General features: G+C 32.6%; 2 protein-coding genes across 3 annotated transcripts; both read left to right on the top strand.

Moving 5' to 3' along the window:
- Positions 1-1,501: 1,501 nt before the first annotated feature.
- On the top strand, positions 1,502-7,899 carry LOC105125291 (F-box/LRR-repeat protein At5g63520-like). Its single transcript, XM_011025677.1, has 12 exons — positions 1,502-1,914; positions 2,323-2,422; positions 3,703-3,848; positions 4,767-4,874; positions 4,981-5,073; positions 5,158-5,289; positions 5,481-5,579; positions 5,665-5,704; positions 5,824-5,976; positions 6,189-6,367; positions 6,828-6,946; positions 7,115-7,899. The coding sequence occupies exons 2-12, from the start codon at positions 2,368-2,370 to the stop codon at positions 7,572-7,574; spliced, it is 1,584 nt and encodes a 527-aa protein (XP_011023979.1). The 5' UTR covers positions 1,502-1,914; positions 2,323-2,367; the 3' UTR covers positions 7,575-7,899.
- Positions 7,900-9,174: 1,275 nt separating this feature from the next.
- On the top strand, positions 9,175-16,473 carry LOC105125292 (F-box/LRR-repeat protein At5g63520-like). Of its 2 annotated transcripts, none has more exons than XM_011025678.1 (10): positions 9,175-9,405; positions 9,724-9,834; positions 9,933-10,034; positions 10,176-10,295; positions 10,433-10,534; positions 10,618-10,657; positions 11,174-11,329; positions 11,475-11,662; positions 12,873-12,991; positions 15,723-16,473. In XM_011025678.1, exons 1-10 carry the CDS (start codon positions 9,199-9,201, stop codon positions 16,180-16,182), a joined length of 1,605 nt encoding a protein of 534 aa, XP_011023980.1. In that variant the 5' UTR covers positions 9,175-9,198; the 3' UTR covers positions 16,183-16,473. The 2 variants fall into 2 exon arrangements, with proteins under 2 accessions (XP_011023980.1, XP_011023981.1); XM_011025679.1 differs by having other exon boundaries at positions 9,933-10,025.
- Positions 16,474-18,357: the final 1,884 nt, after the last annotated feature.

Genomic DNA, 18,357 nt, shown 5'->3' on the forward strand with positions numbered 1-18,357 from the left:
TTTGGGGAAAAAAATCACTACTTTAACCCATAATAATTTGTAAGTAAATGCACAATAAAAATTACTAAGTAAAATGGTCACACAAGTTAGTGTTTTGTTAATTTTATCTTTGTTTGATTACAAAATCACCATATCCTTATATTTTTACATGATTATAAACCAAACATATATATGCTCACTTGTTCAATCATTTAATTATTTAGTAAGTTTGGATAACATAAACAAATTGAAGGGCAATGCAAAACAACCTAGGTATGGCTGCTGTTGAAGAAATCTCTCCATAAAAAAAATAAAAAGGATTAAAGTTTCGCTATACAAACAAACTCATAACATTGGGTATTGTAATAATACAATAATTATTTTGTTATTCTCAAAAAAAAAACTATTAGCTTAGCTATTAAAGGTAATATAATTATTTTTATAAGATTTATTAATTATTATTAAATTATTCAGATGACAAATTAGTCTTTTAATAACTTTTAAGAACAATAAAATAACTAAAAAAATATTAAAAAAATTTAAATTCTAATACATGAACTTTTGGTTTTTTTATTTTTTAAATTTCAATAAAATAATTGAATTACATTTAAAAGCAAAGTTTTTTTTAATTGATGTCTATGAAATTTTTTATATTTTTAACATGTTTTTTTTGTTATAATCAAGTTAATCAAAAGCAAATTTAATAATTTAAAAAAATATATATTATTATAAAAATAAAAATAGTTAACACAGGTTATGTATGTACTATTTAAGTAGTGTTTCAAAAAAAAATTTAACAGCCAAACAATGACTTTATATGCGATTTTTAAATTATTTTAATGACATCTCCATCCCTAGATGTGTCTCTTTATTTATTTTTTCTTTTTTTTCAATTTACATGTTTAATTTTTAAAATTTTCAAAGTATTTTTTTAATTTATTTTTTTTATATTTGATCTATATTTATTTAATTAATATATATTTTATTTGAGATAATTTATAAAATAATTTTTTTTATATGATTTTATTTTTTTAATTTTTCTCTTTATATCATATTTAATCATTATTTTTTTAATTTTTAATTTTTTTACTTTGAAATTTTTTTATATTAATATTTATTTTCTGATTTTATGCCTATTTCGATGTTGTCATTTAGTTTTTTTAATGACATTAAAACTATTTTTGTAATCTTGTTTTGATGGTGGGGCAGAGCAATAATAAATCTCTAACATATTTTTTTCTTTAATTCTTTCTTCTCCCGAATATGATAATGTTGGCAACTTGATTTTTATAATTAATTATTGCCAATTGTTGTGGTTATTTTTATTAATGAAATTATTTATTTTAATTATATTATTAAATTAATTAAATTTTTTTAGCATTGGCAAATTAATAATCTGGATTTAATAAAAATAATAATTTCAGCATCACCTAAACATGTTTTTTTATATTAAAAAAATTTAACCACCGCCGGCTTGGGACTTCCTAGTTATTACCTACCACCTTCTCGATTACCGTTAAAACTTTATCTTCTTTCCTTCTACGATGTAGCTGTAGGTGTCCACTGTAAATTCATGTCTGAATGAGAGAGAACATGCATCGCTTTTCTATATTGTCCATATTTCACAACATGGTATCAAAGCAATAAACATCCATATTTTCAAAAGTTGTCCCAACGTAGAAGTCTGTGATGACTAAAACCTTGGAACCTTCCTCTAATCCAAATATCAGCGCCCATGAAGACAACAACCCCAATCTGAATACTTCCTCTGGAACGAATTATGTGATCTGGTCCAAAACAGCAAGTTCTACAGCAGTTCCAAGATGGGTTTTGTAGCTGGAAAGAAGCCAGCTCCAACACCTGATAACCCTGCATCTGGAGACAATCTTGTCAGATCATTGTTGATCTACTCTGTGGAACCGTGACTAGTCGAAGGTATGTATTTTCGAACTAGTGCTGAAGAGATGTGGAAGGCCCATAAAGAAATATATGGTGAAAAAATAATTTTGCAAATATTTATGAACTTAAAAAAGGGATATGGCAATACAATGGAACTCTTGGAGGCATGTGGGATGAATTAACCCAATTCACTCATACAACAAGTGAAATAAATGTTAGAATTAAAGAGGTAGAACAAGACAAGACTTTTACCATGTTAACTGGCCTTGACTCTGCATATGGCATGGTTAAAGGTCAAATTCTAATGGCCTCTGGGTTCTTTCTCGCTCTACTGCTTGCTCTATCATTCAAAAAGAATAGAAAAGGAGAAGGTTGATGAATTCTACCTTGAAAAGTGAGGCATTTAATACAGATAAATACTGACAATGTGCTCAATTTGTCTAGAGAACAACTGTATCTGGAACAAAGAGCAGCTTCTCTCTTTTGTACATGTGCCATTGTCAAAGAATTCTATTTCTTGTTGAGACCGATCAATTCATTTCTGGTACGTTTCCTTACCTGTATAGTTTTACTACCCTGACATATATAATCCCGCAATTCCTTGCAGATATTTGAGGAAAAAAATTTCAGTACATAGACCAAGAACTTGATGCTTTTAGAACTTGCAAGAGCCCAGCAGATTTACAAATTTCTTATCATTTCTGATAAACTAAGCACATTTAGGATCCTATTGCAGTGAGTCTGTAGCTATGATGATTGATATTGGGATACATACATAAAATTTTGCCCCTTACTTTATTCCTGAATTTCAAGTTCATCCAAAATGGATCCATTTGTTAGGGACAAAAAAGTGTCCATAAATTTGTTTCAAATCAATTCAAAATTAGACAATGTTCCCCCTCCATCTAGGAACTCTCAAGTGTTTTCTACTTGTATTTTGGTCTTGGAATTGGTCAATATTACCTAATTTCTAACAGGTTTGGATCAGAATTGAGAGAAGTAAGTGGTTGTGATGAAAAAAAGAATAATTAGCTAATATCTTAGGGGAAAAAATGAGTTTCATGCTAAATAAATAAATAAATATCACTTCTCCAAGGGTGGTTGAAGGAAAAGTTGCCAATCTACCTTTGAGGAAGAGGGGCTGTAGTTGATCTTTAGGAAAGCTAGTTTGAAGACATGAAACAACTAATTGGAGGTCTATAAAACTAGCTATTTGAAAACAGAGGAATTCTTTATGCATAGATGGACCATAATTCATTGTCAACAACACCAAAATCATTCGAAAAACTTTCATGTCAAATGCTCTTGCAACTTGATTGCAACCGGTTTCTAAAGATGAAAAGAAAACCTCAAGGAACAAGTAGCTTTTATTATGGGTTCATTTTTAGGATTGAAAATGAAGGCATCCTCCACCATATTAATGCCTTTTACCTTATGAAGGATATGTACAAAAACATGAGTAAACAAAGCAAATAAATATGGATACTGAAGTGGGATATGAAATCAGATAAAACAAGCAAAAGAGGAGCTGGTTCTGACAGAAAACACCAAAACCCATTCAATTCAGAGAATCCAAAACCAGAAACCAATAAAGGAAAAGAATCACAATCTCCTTAAATGGCCTTAATTGCAACAAGATTCTGGTAAAGATAACTCCCTTTTCAAAATGAATTGCTGCACTCTCTCACCAAGTATAAAATAGGCAGCACCTCTCCTATCTTTTCCATGCAAAACTGTACATGCGCTTCGCATATAGAATTACTTCTCAAATGGCTAAGCAGCTATCAGGAAGAATGATGTGTGGGTTCTCCCTTGTGACTGAAGAGATAATGCAAAACATACTCTCAAGGTTACCAGCTTTGGCCTTTGCATATGCTGCCTGTGTTAACAAACGCTGGTACAAAATATGCAGTCAAATACTCAAAAGGCCTAAGCTTGTTTCTGCTCTCTCCCTCAACCCTTCTCTCCATGTAAGTTGTTATACATTCAAATATTTTCAAATCCAGTTATGAAAATTGGTATTTTTTCTTTTGATCAGACAAATTGTCCAATTTTAGACAGCATATATGCTCACTGAATATATTTGCACGCACGTGCATGACACGCACAACTAGATTGTTCCTTTCAGGCGGAGAAAACAAGAGGAATCCTGTTGTCAAACTATATATTCACATAACATATTTGCATGAACATGCACGACACGCGCAACTGAAATTGTTCCTTTTGGTAGGAGAAAACAAGAGGAATCATGTTGTTAGCATATATTTGCATACGGAACATATTTGACATTGCGTGTCATGCATGCACAACTGGAATTGATATTAATTGTTCCTCCAATTGAAGAAGTATGGGGAGCTCTATCATTGCTAATGTGATTGTACAATTTCAGTCAGCATATATGATCATAGAACATGTTTTCTGGTGCATGTCATGCATATTCAACTGGAATTGGTATTAATTGTTCCTCTGGTTGGAGAAATCGGAGGAACTCATCATTGTTGATGTGATTGCCTGATTTCAGTCAGCATATGTGTTCATAGGACATATTCACTGATGTGCCTCATGAATGCGCAGCTGGGATTGGTATTGTTCCTACTTCTAATTGAAAAAAACAAGAAGAATTTTATTGTTCTTAATGAGATTGTCCAATTTGCCAGCATTTATGTGGATAACACATTTGCATGCGTGGCTGGAATTGAACTGTAATGACTAACCAAAGTTTTTATCAAGTAAAAAAAGGAAGAAAATAGTGGAAGTGAATTAAAAATAAATAAAAATAAACAAAATGCTTAGAAATCTTGAAGATTTCCTTTTGTGTTAAATTGTTTTCCTTTGTTGTACCAAAGAAAACCAATAGAGCTCACCAGTTTTTGTGTTATGATTGCAAGGATGCTGTGGAAGAGGTTATTGAACAGGTTCTCTCTGAGCCTATTCGCCCACACTTTGCTATTGCTTGCATCGGCAAGGAGTTTAACTTGGAACTGACTCATGGACTGGTAATAATTCTCTGCTGAATCTTTCATATGGTTGTATATGGTTAATTTGACTCTAGATTCCCTCTTCTCTCTTCCAATGTGAACAAACTTTTGATCCATAGCGCAGATAATTAAAAAACTAGGTTCAAGCATCCCAATCATTACTAATATTGCCAGTGGAATCATTGGTGTTGATGGCATTGTTGATGAACTGTATGAGGTTTGTGTGTTTCTATCATTTCATATGCATGCTTATGTAAATTAATTAAAATATCTGGATGTAGTGATGCTAAATCTTATGCAGGAAAAATGGGAAACAACAACTGCTGGTCCTAATTCGCAAGAATCGGATACAGTTGACCAAGGATTAGTTTTGCTTGTTGGATTTTTACCTGGGCTCAAAATTGGCACCATTCCACTGTTACGACCGATGCAGGTAAGGTGTATTATTCTTAATGGGAAGTGATGTATGCCTGGTCTTAAGTAATAATGCATTGAGAATGCTGGCTATCAAACTCAGTGAAGCATAAAATTCTATGACATTGAAATCAATAAGTATGAAAGCTATTTTTCATTGTTTGTACACATAATGGGTTGTTGACTTGCAATATTTTCCACCATTATCAGGAATCCAATACCTTGGTTGACAAATTTGTGATGGATATTTTACATTACACATCTGCTGTATCAGATTGTCCAGCCCCTACTGGGATCATAATATTTGGAGTAAGTTGGCATCTTTGCATAATGTTTTAATTAAATTCTATTAATTTTCTTTGGTGTCTAACATGTGACATGGTTGATTGTCTAGGATAAAACCACTGACATGAAACCTATTGTTTCAAAGATGGGTAAGTATCTTGTTACCACATACATAATTGAGGTAGAAGGTGTCTTGGCTCAATCCTTTGTTGCATTTCTTGCCGTGGCACAGCTTACAAATGTAGCTGATGACATTTCAACTTTGCAGATTGTGCCATGCCAGAAGAAACAGTCATTGTAGGCGATGCAAGTGCTGAGTTTATTTTCAGAAATGGGGATAATTCTCTAAATCATCTTGCTCATACTTGCTACTTTCAAGCTGTTGCTCTTGTATTTGCAAGGGATAGATACAAGCCTGAAGGTACTTGATGATTTGTATGAATTGAAGCAAATTATGCTAAAATTACCAATCACTACGTGCTGCACTTTAAAAGTAAAAATGATGTAGCAGGTATCTTAATTTTGAACCTTCCAAAATATGTTAGATACAGCAGTCTACATTTCTGCAGTTGCTGTATTTGCTGAAGATCACGATTCTGTTTTGATGTCTTTTCTGGGCTTTTGGGTATGCAGGTATAGGAGAAATTCAATTCCACGTCACAATGTCAACAGGTGTAATGCCATTTGGTCCCACACTAGAGGCAGCTTCTGTTCTACAGAAAGATTCAGAGTGTTCATGGATCAGTGCAAAACTGAAAGGACAGAATGGCATTGTGGCTGCTGGGGAGATTTTAAATGATCTCAAACAACAGGTTTTTTTTTTCTGTCTTTTTTACTGTTCTAGAAAAGTGAAGAAATGACAGGATTTCCTCTTCTATTGTTTTGCGAAAGATCTATGTTAAGAGTTCTGTAATGAACTAATTCACATCTAGACACTAAGCTGAACCACCATGCTATGCCCAACTACATTTGCTTAATTGCCATTTTTTGATATTCAAACTAGGTAGATGAAGTTCCATGTTTATTAAATTGAAACTGGTATTAATTAAGGCTGATTAGAAGTTTGCCCCATAGTCCCCATCTGACTATCCCTTCACAGTTTCTTGGTTTTGCTGTTGAGTTTAAGACATATAACTGAGAAATTGCTGTTATCGACAAATCTAATTTAAAAGTGGAGTATTTCCTTGTGATTTTGAAGGAGAGTAGTGTCTCATCAGTATATTGTTTTAAAACTTATTTTCTTCCTTAATTAACCAAATTAATCTGTTGCAGTTCAGGGACACAAATAAGTCTGCTGATATCTACATTGGTGTCACAAAAGAAACTATAAGCACCAATGATTCCGGAATTTTGACACCAGGAAGATGTTTGGATTTCTACGAAGTAAGAGGGTAAGATAAGTCATCAGTTTCCATCTATACTATGTCTTACATTATGTGTTTTATTTGGTAACAAATATATCTGGTCCAGAATATATATTTATATATGTTCAGGATTTCTTTGATCATCAATAGCAGCAAATATGTAGATTGACTGTGTTTTCTCTTGGCTTTAAACAGAGGAGGTGGCCGTTACTTTAATGTCAATGGTGTTGGCATCCAGCCTGGTGATTCCTTCCTTTTCTACCAGTCAGATTCTGAAACTGCTTCATCAACATGTGATCACGCCTTCAACAAACTTTTAGCCCTGAAGGCAGAACTGAAAAGCAAAAATTATCTTCATTTGAGCAAGTTTGCTGACAAGGATGACAAGAAAGAAGTTCTTGGTGGTCTCATTTTCTCTTGCTATCGTCGTGGCGAGTCATTCTCTGGGGAGCCTTTTGTTGATAGCTATCCATTTTACGACAGCTTTCCTAGGGCTCCAGTAGCAGGATTATTCTGCAGAGGAGAAATTGGAAGGGGCCCCAAAAGCTTGATGAATGAAGAATACGAAGATGAAAACTCCCGTAGGTGCTGTCTCCATGTTTACAGCACAATATATTTGGTTATGTCATATCTTCCACCATCCGTAGAGAATTAATCTCTATTAGGAATTAAGCATGAATAAATCCTGTAACAGTGAAAAGAATCGCAGTTTTCTGAATCGCTGGTTATGTTACCATTTTCCGTAAATGAATCGCTGGCTCTCTCTTCTATGAAGTGTTTCCAGAGTTTGGACTTGCAGGATACTTTGCTGCATTAGAGGAGATGGACAGGTATGTAGTTGTCAATCTAATTACAGTTGAAGCTTTTTAGTTTGTCATCTATGTTTCGTCAACCTTAAAAAAAGCAGTAGATGCTTTGATGTTTGTATGCATAATAATGTATGGAACTGTATTGGAGAGGATCACTACTTTTTTATATGATCTCCTTTGCCTAAAAGTCTTGCTTCCTTTATTAGACTCTAGTGTCTTACACACGCAGTGAACAAAATACACTCAAAACTAAGGATTGCATGATTGTTCAGGATAAAAAAAAGAACAGATTGAAGTGGAAAGCCTCTAGTTCATGCTGGATGACAATTTAATTCTAACCCGATGAATCCCAACTTAATCTGAACTGAGAGGGTAGATTTTTTTTATGAATATCTTATCCCGACTCAAATCTAATTTGAAATATATATTTGTATTATATAAATGTTTATTACAACATTTTTATCTTTTCAATCCAATATGTTATATATATATATACATTATAATTTTATTTTATATTAAATAATAAATAATAATCAGATAATTGATATTTATATCAATACTCAAAATGTAATGGATATGATACGAAAATGAAATTTTTTGTATAATAAATAAAATATAAATATAAAAAAACTTAACCTATGAGTGCCAATTTCCATCTCTAATTTCATAGTTCATACAACCAAGTCATGCCGTTCCACAATGTTAACAAACTCTTAAATCTCGTCTGCCTGCTTTGATTGGAAAAAATAGGGGAAAAAAGGAATTATTATACGTGGTAAAAACCTGTTGTCATGAAACTTGAATCAATTTGGTGGGCTGATTAACACCTAAACTAAGTAGGGTTAAAACTAATCATTTATTTTTTCAAATAATATTATTTTGATTTAAAAAATTAAATTAGCATGTTAATTTATAATTTAAATCTTACATGGAATAAATCAAGTTTAATAACTATTTTAAATACACAAGTGATAATTTTTTTTTGTAAAACATAATAAAAAAATTTAAAATTTGGTTAACTTGTATTTTTTAAAAATATTTTTTATTTTAAAACGTTTTGATATGCTGATTTTAAAAATAATTTTTAAAAAATAAAAAAAATATTTTAATGTATTTTAATATAAAAAATACTTTGAAAGACAAAAATAATTATCCTTTCAAATATATTAAATATTATTGAAAAAAGGTTTGAAAATACCATAATTTGATGAAATAAATAAATAAATAGGTAAAATAATAATATTTCAATTATTATATATATATATATATTTGAAAATATTATCATTTTTGATGGATTAAAATAAATACTAAAAAATAATAAAATGCAGCCAATGTTTAATGAAACGCACAAAACGATTCCTTGGCAGAAACTCAAAAACAGTTGTCGTTTAATCAGATTCAAATGACAAGTCGTTTGTAGAGAAAAAAAAACTACATGCTTTCAGCAACAGTCGTAGAATTCTGACAACAATGGAGGAGAAACCAAAAGAACCCAAAACGCCAATGACAAGCTTTGCATCAATAAGCGAAGACCTTATCCTAAACATACTAAAGAGACTACCAGCTTTATCCTTTGCATCAGCAGCTTGTGTTAGTAAATCATGGAACCAAATTTGCAATCAAATCCTCTACAAACCAAAGTTTGCTTCTGCTTTTTCTCTCAATCCAGACCAAAAGGTTTGTTGGGTTTTCAAAAAAATCAATAAAGATTATATCTTCAGTGCAAATTCTGTCTCTATCTTGAATTGGAGTTGTTTTTCGATGATATCAATATTTACATTTATAAGAGTCTTGTTGGGACGTTGAAAAATAAATAAACGATTATTAGTGTAGTGTAAGTCTTTGACTTGAATTGGGTTTTTGGTGTTTTTCAATGATATCGATATTTGCATTGGAAGAGTCTTGTTGGGACCTTGAAAAATAAAGAAGAGATCTTTAGTGTAGTGTATAGTCTCTAACTTGAATTGGGTTTTTGTGTTTTTGATGATCAAACAGGTTGCATTAGAAGAGGTGGTCAATAAGGTTCTCTCAGAGCCAATTAGACCGCATTTTGCCATTGCAAATGTTATTGGCAGTGGAGTTGATTTGAGTGAAAGACTCAATTTTGTAAAATTTATCATTCGTTAAATTTCCTCCTGACATTTTTTGGCTTTCTTGTTTTTGGTTAACATAATAACGTTTACTTGGTATGGTTTGTTTTGCAGTTAGCAACAAAACTTGGTTTTCAAACTCCAATTATTGTGTCTTGTACAAGTGGAATCATGGGAAGAGATGCTGTTACTGATGAACATAGAGAAGTCGGCCCTGTAAAGGATTTTTATTTTTGTTCTTTTTAAGAAATATGAAAGACTATATTACTGGCTTCTTTTTAATAAATATTTACTTGTGTAGGTTACGTTGGAAGCATACATAACTGGCTTCTTTTTAATTAATATGTACTTGTGTAGGTTATGTTGGAAGAATATTGGGTTGATGGAGAATCAAATCCATGCAGTGGTATAATTTTGACTGTGGGGTTTTTACCAGGACTAAAAGTTGATGCCATCCCACTGTTTCAACCAAGAAAGGTAACTAAACTTCAGTTTGGAAAAATGATGTTTTCTATAGGATTCTTCATTTTCTATTGTGTCAAGTTGAATGGTTCCGTGGCTCTGAGCTTGATTTGGGAAAGGCTCTTGTGTGTTTTTTGTTGATGTGAAATCAGGGATTTCGAGCGGCAATGGTTGATAACTTTGTGATGGATATTAAAGATTATTCAACTTCTATTTCTGGTTGTGCATCACCAGTTGGCATTATAATGTTTGGAGTAAGCTAATGTTTTCCAACATGCTCGCATATCCTTTTATTGAGTGAGATTCTTTCTAAGATGTGACTTTGGTCCTGCTATAGGATGAAGATGCTGACCAAAAACCTGTCATGGAAAAGCTGGGTGAGCTTTCTCAACTAAGGAAGCATTCTTGCTTTTTTTCCCGTTATTTATAGGAAAATAGAGCAAGGATTGTCTTTTCCACAGAAAATGTTTTCTTTTGGGACCCTGACATGGCAAAGACTGCTAATGCAAATTATGCAATTAATTGGCATAGTTGATCTGAAGGTTCATATTTATACATTTCTGAAAGTGTTAAGAGGAAGAAATTTTTGCATCTATTATTTGTTCATTTTGTTTTGTGAAAGAGTCATAAGAGGTTGATGAGAGTTGATTCCTTTTCTGCCATGCTCTACCTGCAGCAATAGGTTATTTAAGAATATAAAAATTTGTCGCTTATCTTATCTGTTTGGTTAATCACTAGAAAGTGGACTAAGCAAACTCATATCTATTTAGCTAACAAAATAATTGGCCATTTAATTCTTGTCCCACATTTTGAAAGGATTGCTAGACATGATAAACTGTCACATAGCAATCTCCTTTGTTGCTACTTGAAGTTGGTATTATGTTCTGTTACAGATCATGCCATGTCAAGTGACACTATCATTATCGGTGACGAGAGGGCCCAATTCTTGTACAGTAATGGCGTAGAGTCAAGAAATGACTATGAGAGCAGTGAATATTTTTCTGCTGCAGTTGCTCTTGTATTTGCACGGGATCGAGACAAACGTTGTGGTATCTAATTATTCATCTCTGTTTTTGTTACTTCAACTTTAGCAACTAAAATGGAACAGACAATGTACAGTATGTACTTACCTATTCATTATCTAATCATATGACATATTATCTCATATCTCTGCTACTTTCACTTATTGAGCAGGCACAGGGGAAATCCAATTCCATGCCGCGTTATCATCTGGTGTTTCTGCAGTAGGTCCAAGGTACAAGGCAGTTTCTGTCAAAAAGATTGTATCTGGGACAGGTCATACTACATGGCTTACTGCCAGAAGAGAAGGGGAACAGGAGATTCAAAATGGTCAAAGGATTCTAGATGACATCAACAATGAGGTATGCTGGCCTTTTGGAAAGCATTCTTTTGGCTTGTGGTGATTTCCTAATTGCTAGTTGTTTGTAGTGTTTACATCATCTATACATGATATTTTTATAAGATCTATGCTTAGAAATATACATTTCTATATTTTGATGCTTAAGGGCAATGAACTTCTACTGCCTCAGTATTTTCTTTCTTTCCTTTTGCTTTGGTGCTCAAATAAAGTGGGGTTGAGTAATGGGCTTTACAGTTGCGTGAACCATTCGCATAATCGCTTGCAAAATTTTATTTTGTTCTAACAACTTCTGATCATGCAATCTCTGACTGACGGTGATCAATATTTGTTAATTAATATGGTAGGAAAATGAGATTAATTTGTAAGTTATGATGCTTAGACCTTGTTAAAACTCCACATAATCGTAATCTCTGGAATTATTTTTGATTTTGGTGATGTCAATCAGATGAAATGATGCACAGTTAGTCTATACTACACAACACACTTGGTTTTCTTTCATTTCAAATTTATCTATCATCAACTAGTTCTTTTCCAGGGCTTTAAAGTGTCTGCATCTTGATCATAATTCAAACATGTTAAAATGATATGTTATGGAGATGGCTCGTTGATATGTTGGGACATTTGCAATTTCTAGTTTAAAAGCTTATTTTGCTCCCGGGAGAAAAAAGAAAAGAGGAATTTGATGCTTAAATATACTGCCTCGCCGTTATTCTGAGTAGCCAATTTTCTGAGGTGTTCCAATGCTGGTTTAAAAAACTACAGCTCTAAAAGGTTATACAAAGACTTTAAAGAATTGTTTTTTTTTTTTTTCCCAGATTGGAAGAGCATAATGGAAAAGATATTAACTTTTATTCTGAATGCAGGTCAGAAGTTAAGCTATGCAGTATTTCTTGCTGCATACACGCTTATAATCTGAAACGTTCATAATAGAACTCTTGTTCTCTCATCTAACTTTTGTCTGCAAAAGATGAGTGTAGGGTTCTTTTTAGTTATAATGTTGTTGTTAGTTTTTAATGTTGCATTGAAGTTTATGGTATTGTTTTAAAGAAAGTATCATACCTTTTATGCTCTAAAAGAGACAAAATACTACATTGGTTGTTGAGTGCTGTTTCAATGTTATTAATCTTCTATTAATATTATGTTTGATTGAATGTATATAATCACTTCTTTTATTTTATTTGTGCTCTCTGTAACTTATGAATATGTGACAGTTGGTGAACCAAGTTGGGCGCCCTGATCTGTACATTGGGGTTACTGAACAAAGACATTGCTTTATAGGGTTAGAGAAGTCAAGAGTGATGACATTCCTGGTTTTCCATGGAGTTATGGGGTGAGATGTTTAACTTTCATAATCTTTACGTGCCTTGTATTTTTTTACAGACATTAACCATTGATGCTGTGTATAGCGTGGATAAAAGCTAGGGTTCTCAAGCTTTAAGGTTAGAGACCTAAGCTGTGAAAACATTTGGAGAAAACTCTCTAGTGTTTTTATTAAAAGTCTAAATAAGAATCTTCAATCTCAAAATAAACTAGGTATCTCTATACATGTTAGTTTAAAAATCCTTTATAGAAAGGATTCCTAATTAAAACTCACTTAATTAATAGAATCTATTTAGCATTAGAATTGCTAAATAGTAAAATACTAATTAAATTAAAAGTTCTAAGTTAGGTAGGAAAAAGTTCTAAATACAGTAAGGTAAATAAAGACAATTCTACACAGTAACTTACGAATCTTATTTGAATGTCTTCTCAATCTTCAATCATAATGAAATTTTAACTTAATAAAAAACAAGATATTCAAAATTTTCTGTCAAAATTTCTACTTACTCCAACGGTCAGATTAAAAGTTATGCTTGATTTACCAAACTACATGTTGAACTCTTCTTAAACTTTTCAAAATGTAAAAACCTTAACCATTAATGAAATAATGCAATAAAAATTATTATGCCAAGAATATGGAAGAAATTTCCCCACGTCAGTCCTCTCTAGCTCATGAGTTATTTTTCAAGAATTGAACTCTTCCACTCCAAAGGAACAAATATTTCAAATATAGCATTGTATTTAACATATTCACAAAGTAGCATCTCCTTGACCCTTGAACTTCAAAATTTAATATATGGTGTGTGTCTGCTAAAAAAAATTCCATATTTAATGTTATACTTTCCATTCCTATAACCACTTGTATTTCCTTCCCACATTCTCTTTAAACTTGAGTTCATCATCATTTATGACCTCTGATACTTTAACCATTATATGTAAAGAAACAAAATAATATTTCCATAATATCTATAGAAAAATTGTTAGAAATTACCATAACCTCCATGTTCTTGTTTGCTAGATCTTTATTCATGACTGAAAGATTATTGTTTACCACTGACTTCTCTAACTTAAGGTTAAAAGACTGAAATTGTTTGTTAGCACTCTCTTTGATCACTGATCACGTTATCTTCAACAAAATTAGATAACTTTTAAGTTTTGCTCTCTCCAAAATCCTCCATGTTTTTTCTCCTTGTCTTTTGAAAAGTTTGAACACAAGGCAAATAATAATAATTTGTGTGCTTATCTATCCAACATAAAATCTCTTTATAATCATCTTGTATAAACTCCAAAATTAATAATTTTCTCAAATCTTGCTAAGATGAGATTAAAAGTATACTAATACAAGTTCTAAAGTCCCGTAATTCAAACCACCATTTTCTAACACCATAATAAAGTTTGTGTATGACAAGTCCTACTTTTTTATGATAAGGAATCTTTTTGAAATAAAAGTTAGCTTCTTCCAACTCTATCAACTACTCAAGAATTTTTTTCTTTGAAAATCTCCCATCATAGAATGCAATCTCAACAAATTCAAGAATAGGTCTAGGGTTTGGCCTGCCTCGAGGCAAGTCTCTAGGTAAGCTCTCTCCTCTTTTTAATCCCTATTTGCGTTGCCCATAAGCCAAGCTAGATCTGCTATGGTTTGCTCTAAACAATCAAACCTCTGTTCCCAGCGATCTAGTTTTTGCTTCTGAGTCCATATAACGCCCCAGAAGGCTTCCACTCCTACATCGTGTAGTGGGTTGCTACCATCTTCGTCCATTAAAAAAGCCAACCTGCTCTTAAATCAATTGACGTGGCGTATAACGTGTATAAAAGTTAGGGTTCTCAAGTCCTAAGGTTATAGACCTAAGTTATAGAGTAGAAAAAAACTCTAGAGTGTTTTATTAAAAGTCTGAATAATAGTCTTCAACCTCAAAATAAACGTGGTATCTCTATTTATATTTGTCTTAAAATTTTTTATATAAAAAAAATTCCAAATTAAAATTAAAATTCTTTATAGGAAATGATATCTAATTAGAACTCACATAATTAATAGAATTTATTTAGTATTAGGATTTCTAAATAATAAAATACTAATTAAATTAAAAGTTCTAAGCTAGGCAGAAAACAAAATCCAAATACAGTAAGGTAAATAAAGACAATCTCACACAATAACTTTTGAGCCTTATTTGAATGACTTTCCAATGTTCAATTAGCATGAAATTTTAAACTACGAGGAAACAAGGCCTTCAGATTTTTCTGTTAAAATTTCAACTCGATTCAATGATCAGATTAAAAATTATGCTTGATTTACCAAACTACATCTTGAACTCTTCTTAACTCCTTAATTCTTAAAAATCTTAACCGTTAATGAAATAATATAATAAACATTATTATGCCAAGAATATAAAAGAAATTTCCCTACGGCAACAATGCTCTTGGAAGAATTTATGAAACATGAAAAGTTTGTTATCTTCATCAACTCGCCTCATCATATGTAAAGAGATTCTCACATTATTTTCTTCTTTTCCCTTTTACTCTGTATTCCTTAAGAATGATCACAATGTTATACTATTAAGCGTTTCTGAATCTGTAGTCTAAACAACTGATGAAAATCGAATTTACAACTTTAGTGCTGTGTGCACAGGTGCTAGAACCAACAATATTAGTATCATAGCAATAAATTTGGGTGTAGTAATTGTTTTCTTTGCTTGGTTTAAGCTCACACTCGCCTCACCGAGATAGTTTTTTGTCAACAGGGGAGATCAAGAGTACCTTTTTGTTGACGGAGCTGGCATCAGAACCGGCGACTATTTCCAATTTTACCATTCAGATCCAAGTGCTGCATTATCTTCATGCAGTAATGTCTCCAAGAATTTCAGAAACCTGAATCTAGATTGGAGTTCTAGAAACTGCCTTCAAGCACGGGGTGTTTGTGACAATGTTTGTAATAAGGAGCTTGTTGGAGGTTTTGTTTTCTCTTGTTGTGGCCGTGGTGAATCATTTTTCGAACGCTGCAATGTTGATAGCTCACCGTTTTTGGACAATTTTCCCGAGTTCCCAATGGCTGGAATATTTTGTCGAGGGGAGATTGGACGTGGCTTTTCAGTTTTTAATGCGGATGAAGGCCAGGAAGAAAGGACTTCGCATTGCTGCCTACATGTATATAGCGCTGTATATCTGTTGGTATCTTATACTCCTGCACATCCCGAGCATTAGATGTATCTTTTTCCCGATGGATTACCCGAATTGACTCTGCTATTGTTGGGACTGGGTGGTGATGTTGCTTTATAGTATTTCTGTTAATAAGCCAGGATATGCATGTCTTTTGCTCCTGTTATTTTATGGTTATGCTGTGTTCAAGGTTTAATACTGAACCATAAGCTAAACCTTTCAGGAATTATGTTCTCATTTCAACAATCAACCAAAACTACTAATGTTACCTGGGGAGCCAGGAATGAGCAGTAATAGTAATAACAAGTTATTAGCTTATTGCACTAGTTTCAAGGATGTCGAATCTTTCCCTAATGTGCCTTGTTCCCTTCTGCACATTGTCAATTCGTGTAATAAGAGTAAAAGATTGGATTGCATCTTGTGTTTCTTATCTTTCTATTTTTTATGATTGAATTATGTAACATATTATATTTATAAACTCGAAATAGATTTCCCGCTTCTTAAGACAAATGATCCTTGCTTTGAATTTTTGTTTTTATTCTGGCGGGGTAATTGAAAATTCATCACTTTGCTGGAAAAACATGGTGAATTTTTTGCATGAAAACCCTCGTGCTTTAATTTTTAGTCACAGATTAAGTTGATCCTCCATACAAAACATTTTCATCAGATGTGTGCCTCATGTTACCACACGTGGACATGCAAGTGGATGAAGGGATCATAAATTGAATGTATTAGGTTTGATATATATGCCCATAGATAAATTATAGGAAATTAATTTACTCAACACTTGAGGGACCACCACGAATTTAGAGGGTGTTTGGAACAATGATAGAGATTATTTTTTAAAATAATATATATATTTTTTATATAAATTTTTTTTTTTCGTTTGATTGTATCTTTCTAGGACAATGCCAAGGTCTGCAAGTCCTCCTGGTCTTGTTGTTCAAGAACTATGCCGTGTTTTAGGTTCAGCATGTTCCAAAGGGGGAACCCTGCTGGTAATGTAGGTTCACTGTGACTAACAGAAATGACTCATCTCATAGGGCAAGTCAAGATGAGCATTAATGAGCGAGCAGCGAGTTTGTCAATAGAGTAGAGGCTCTGCATGCTGCACATGCCTATAAATTCCCATGCTGTGCCTTGCTCTCTTTGATACCTCGATAACTTCTACAATCACTAAAAGCTAGCATGTTTCGACAAATTTGTTTTCAATAATGTTATCTTGTTGGGGGTAGTTAAAAGATTTGCTAAATCTTAGGTTAAGCTGGTAATAAAGGGTTTATTATGCTCATAATTATTGGGGATATGGTGTTGGGTTGTGTTTAAGAGGCTTTGACTATAACTAGAGCCATGCTCCCAGATGAACGTTCAGGGAGAATAGCTTCAGGTTCCTGCCCATTTCTGTTATGGGCTAGGTCGATTCTGGCTTCTGTTTAACGATTTAACTCCCAGGCCACTTTCCCTAGCATCACAAGTCATTCAAATCTAGCTCTCGCCAATGCAGCTAGAAAAATTATTGCTCTCACTGAAGGAAATTTCTCGTTTTTTCACCCTTTTTCTTGTAATGGTGCAAAACAAAAAAAATTCTTTGTTAAGTTTGTCGACAGATCAATTCGGCTCTTGTTTCCTTCAAATCCTTGCTTCAGCCTTTTTTTTTCACCCTCCATTTAGCTACATGCCTAAATCCACAATGTACAATGCAAATGTTTTAGCATATGGGTGGACTCTATATTTCCTTTTATCCTACAAAAAAATAAAAAAAAAAGAAAGCAGAAAAATAACTTCAGATGACAGCTAGGTTTCTTGAAATAAATTAAGTGAAAGAAAAGAAAAAGGTAGATGGAAAACGCATAGCTTCAATTCGTGTGGTGGGAATTAATGTGTTATAATGAAATATACAAAACTTTGTATTATAATCTGTTTTTTAAATTATTTCTTACCTGAAAAAATTATTAAATTGATGTTTTTAAATGAATTTAATATGTTAATACACACAATAAAAAAAAATTATATTTTCAAAAAACACCAATACTAAACATATTCACATATTGCAACTCGATCAAAATATTAAATCGTGCCTTCTCTTTGTTTCTGTCTCTCTATCGTGTTCATGCACGCACACATAAATGTTCTTGTACAGATCAAAGAGAGAGCTTCATGTATACTCTCACCACACACATATATATGATGAATTAATCGACTAAATTCGATTTGTAAGGA

This window comes from Populus euphratica, unplaced genomic scaffold (genome assembly GCF_000495115.2).
Source record: "Populus euphratica unplaced genomic scaffold, PopEup_1.0 scaffold22.1, whole genome shotgun sequence".
NCBI classification, from domain to species: Eukaryota; Viridiplantae; Streptophyta; class Magnoliopsida; order Malpighiales; family Salicaceae; genus Populus; species Populus euphratica.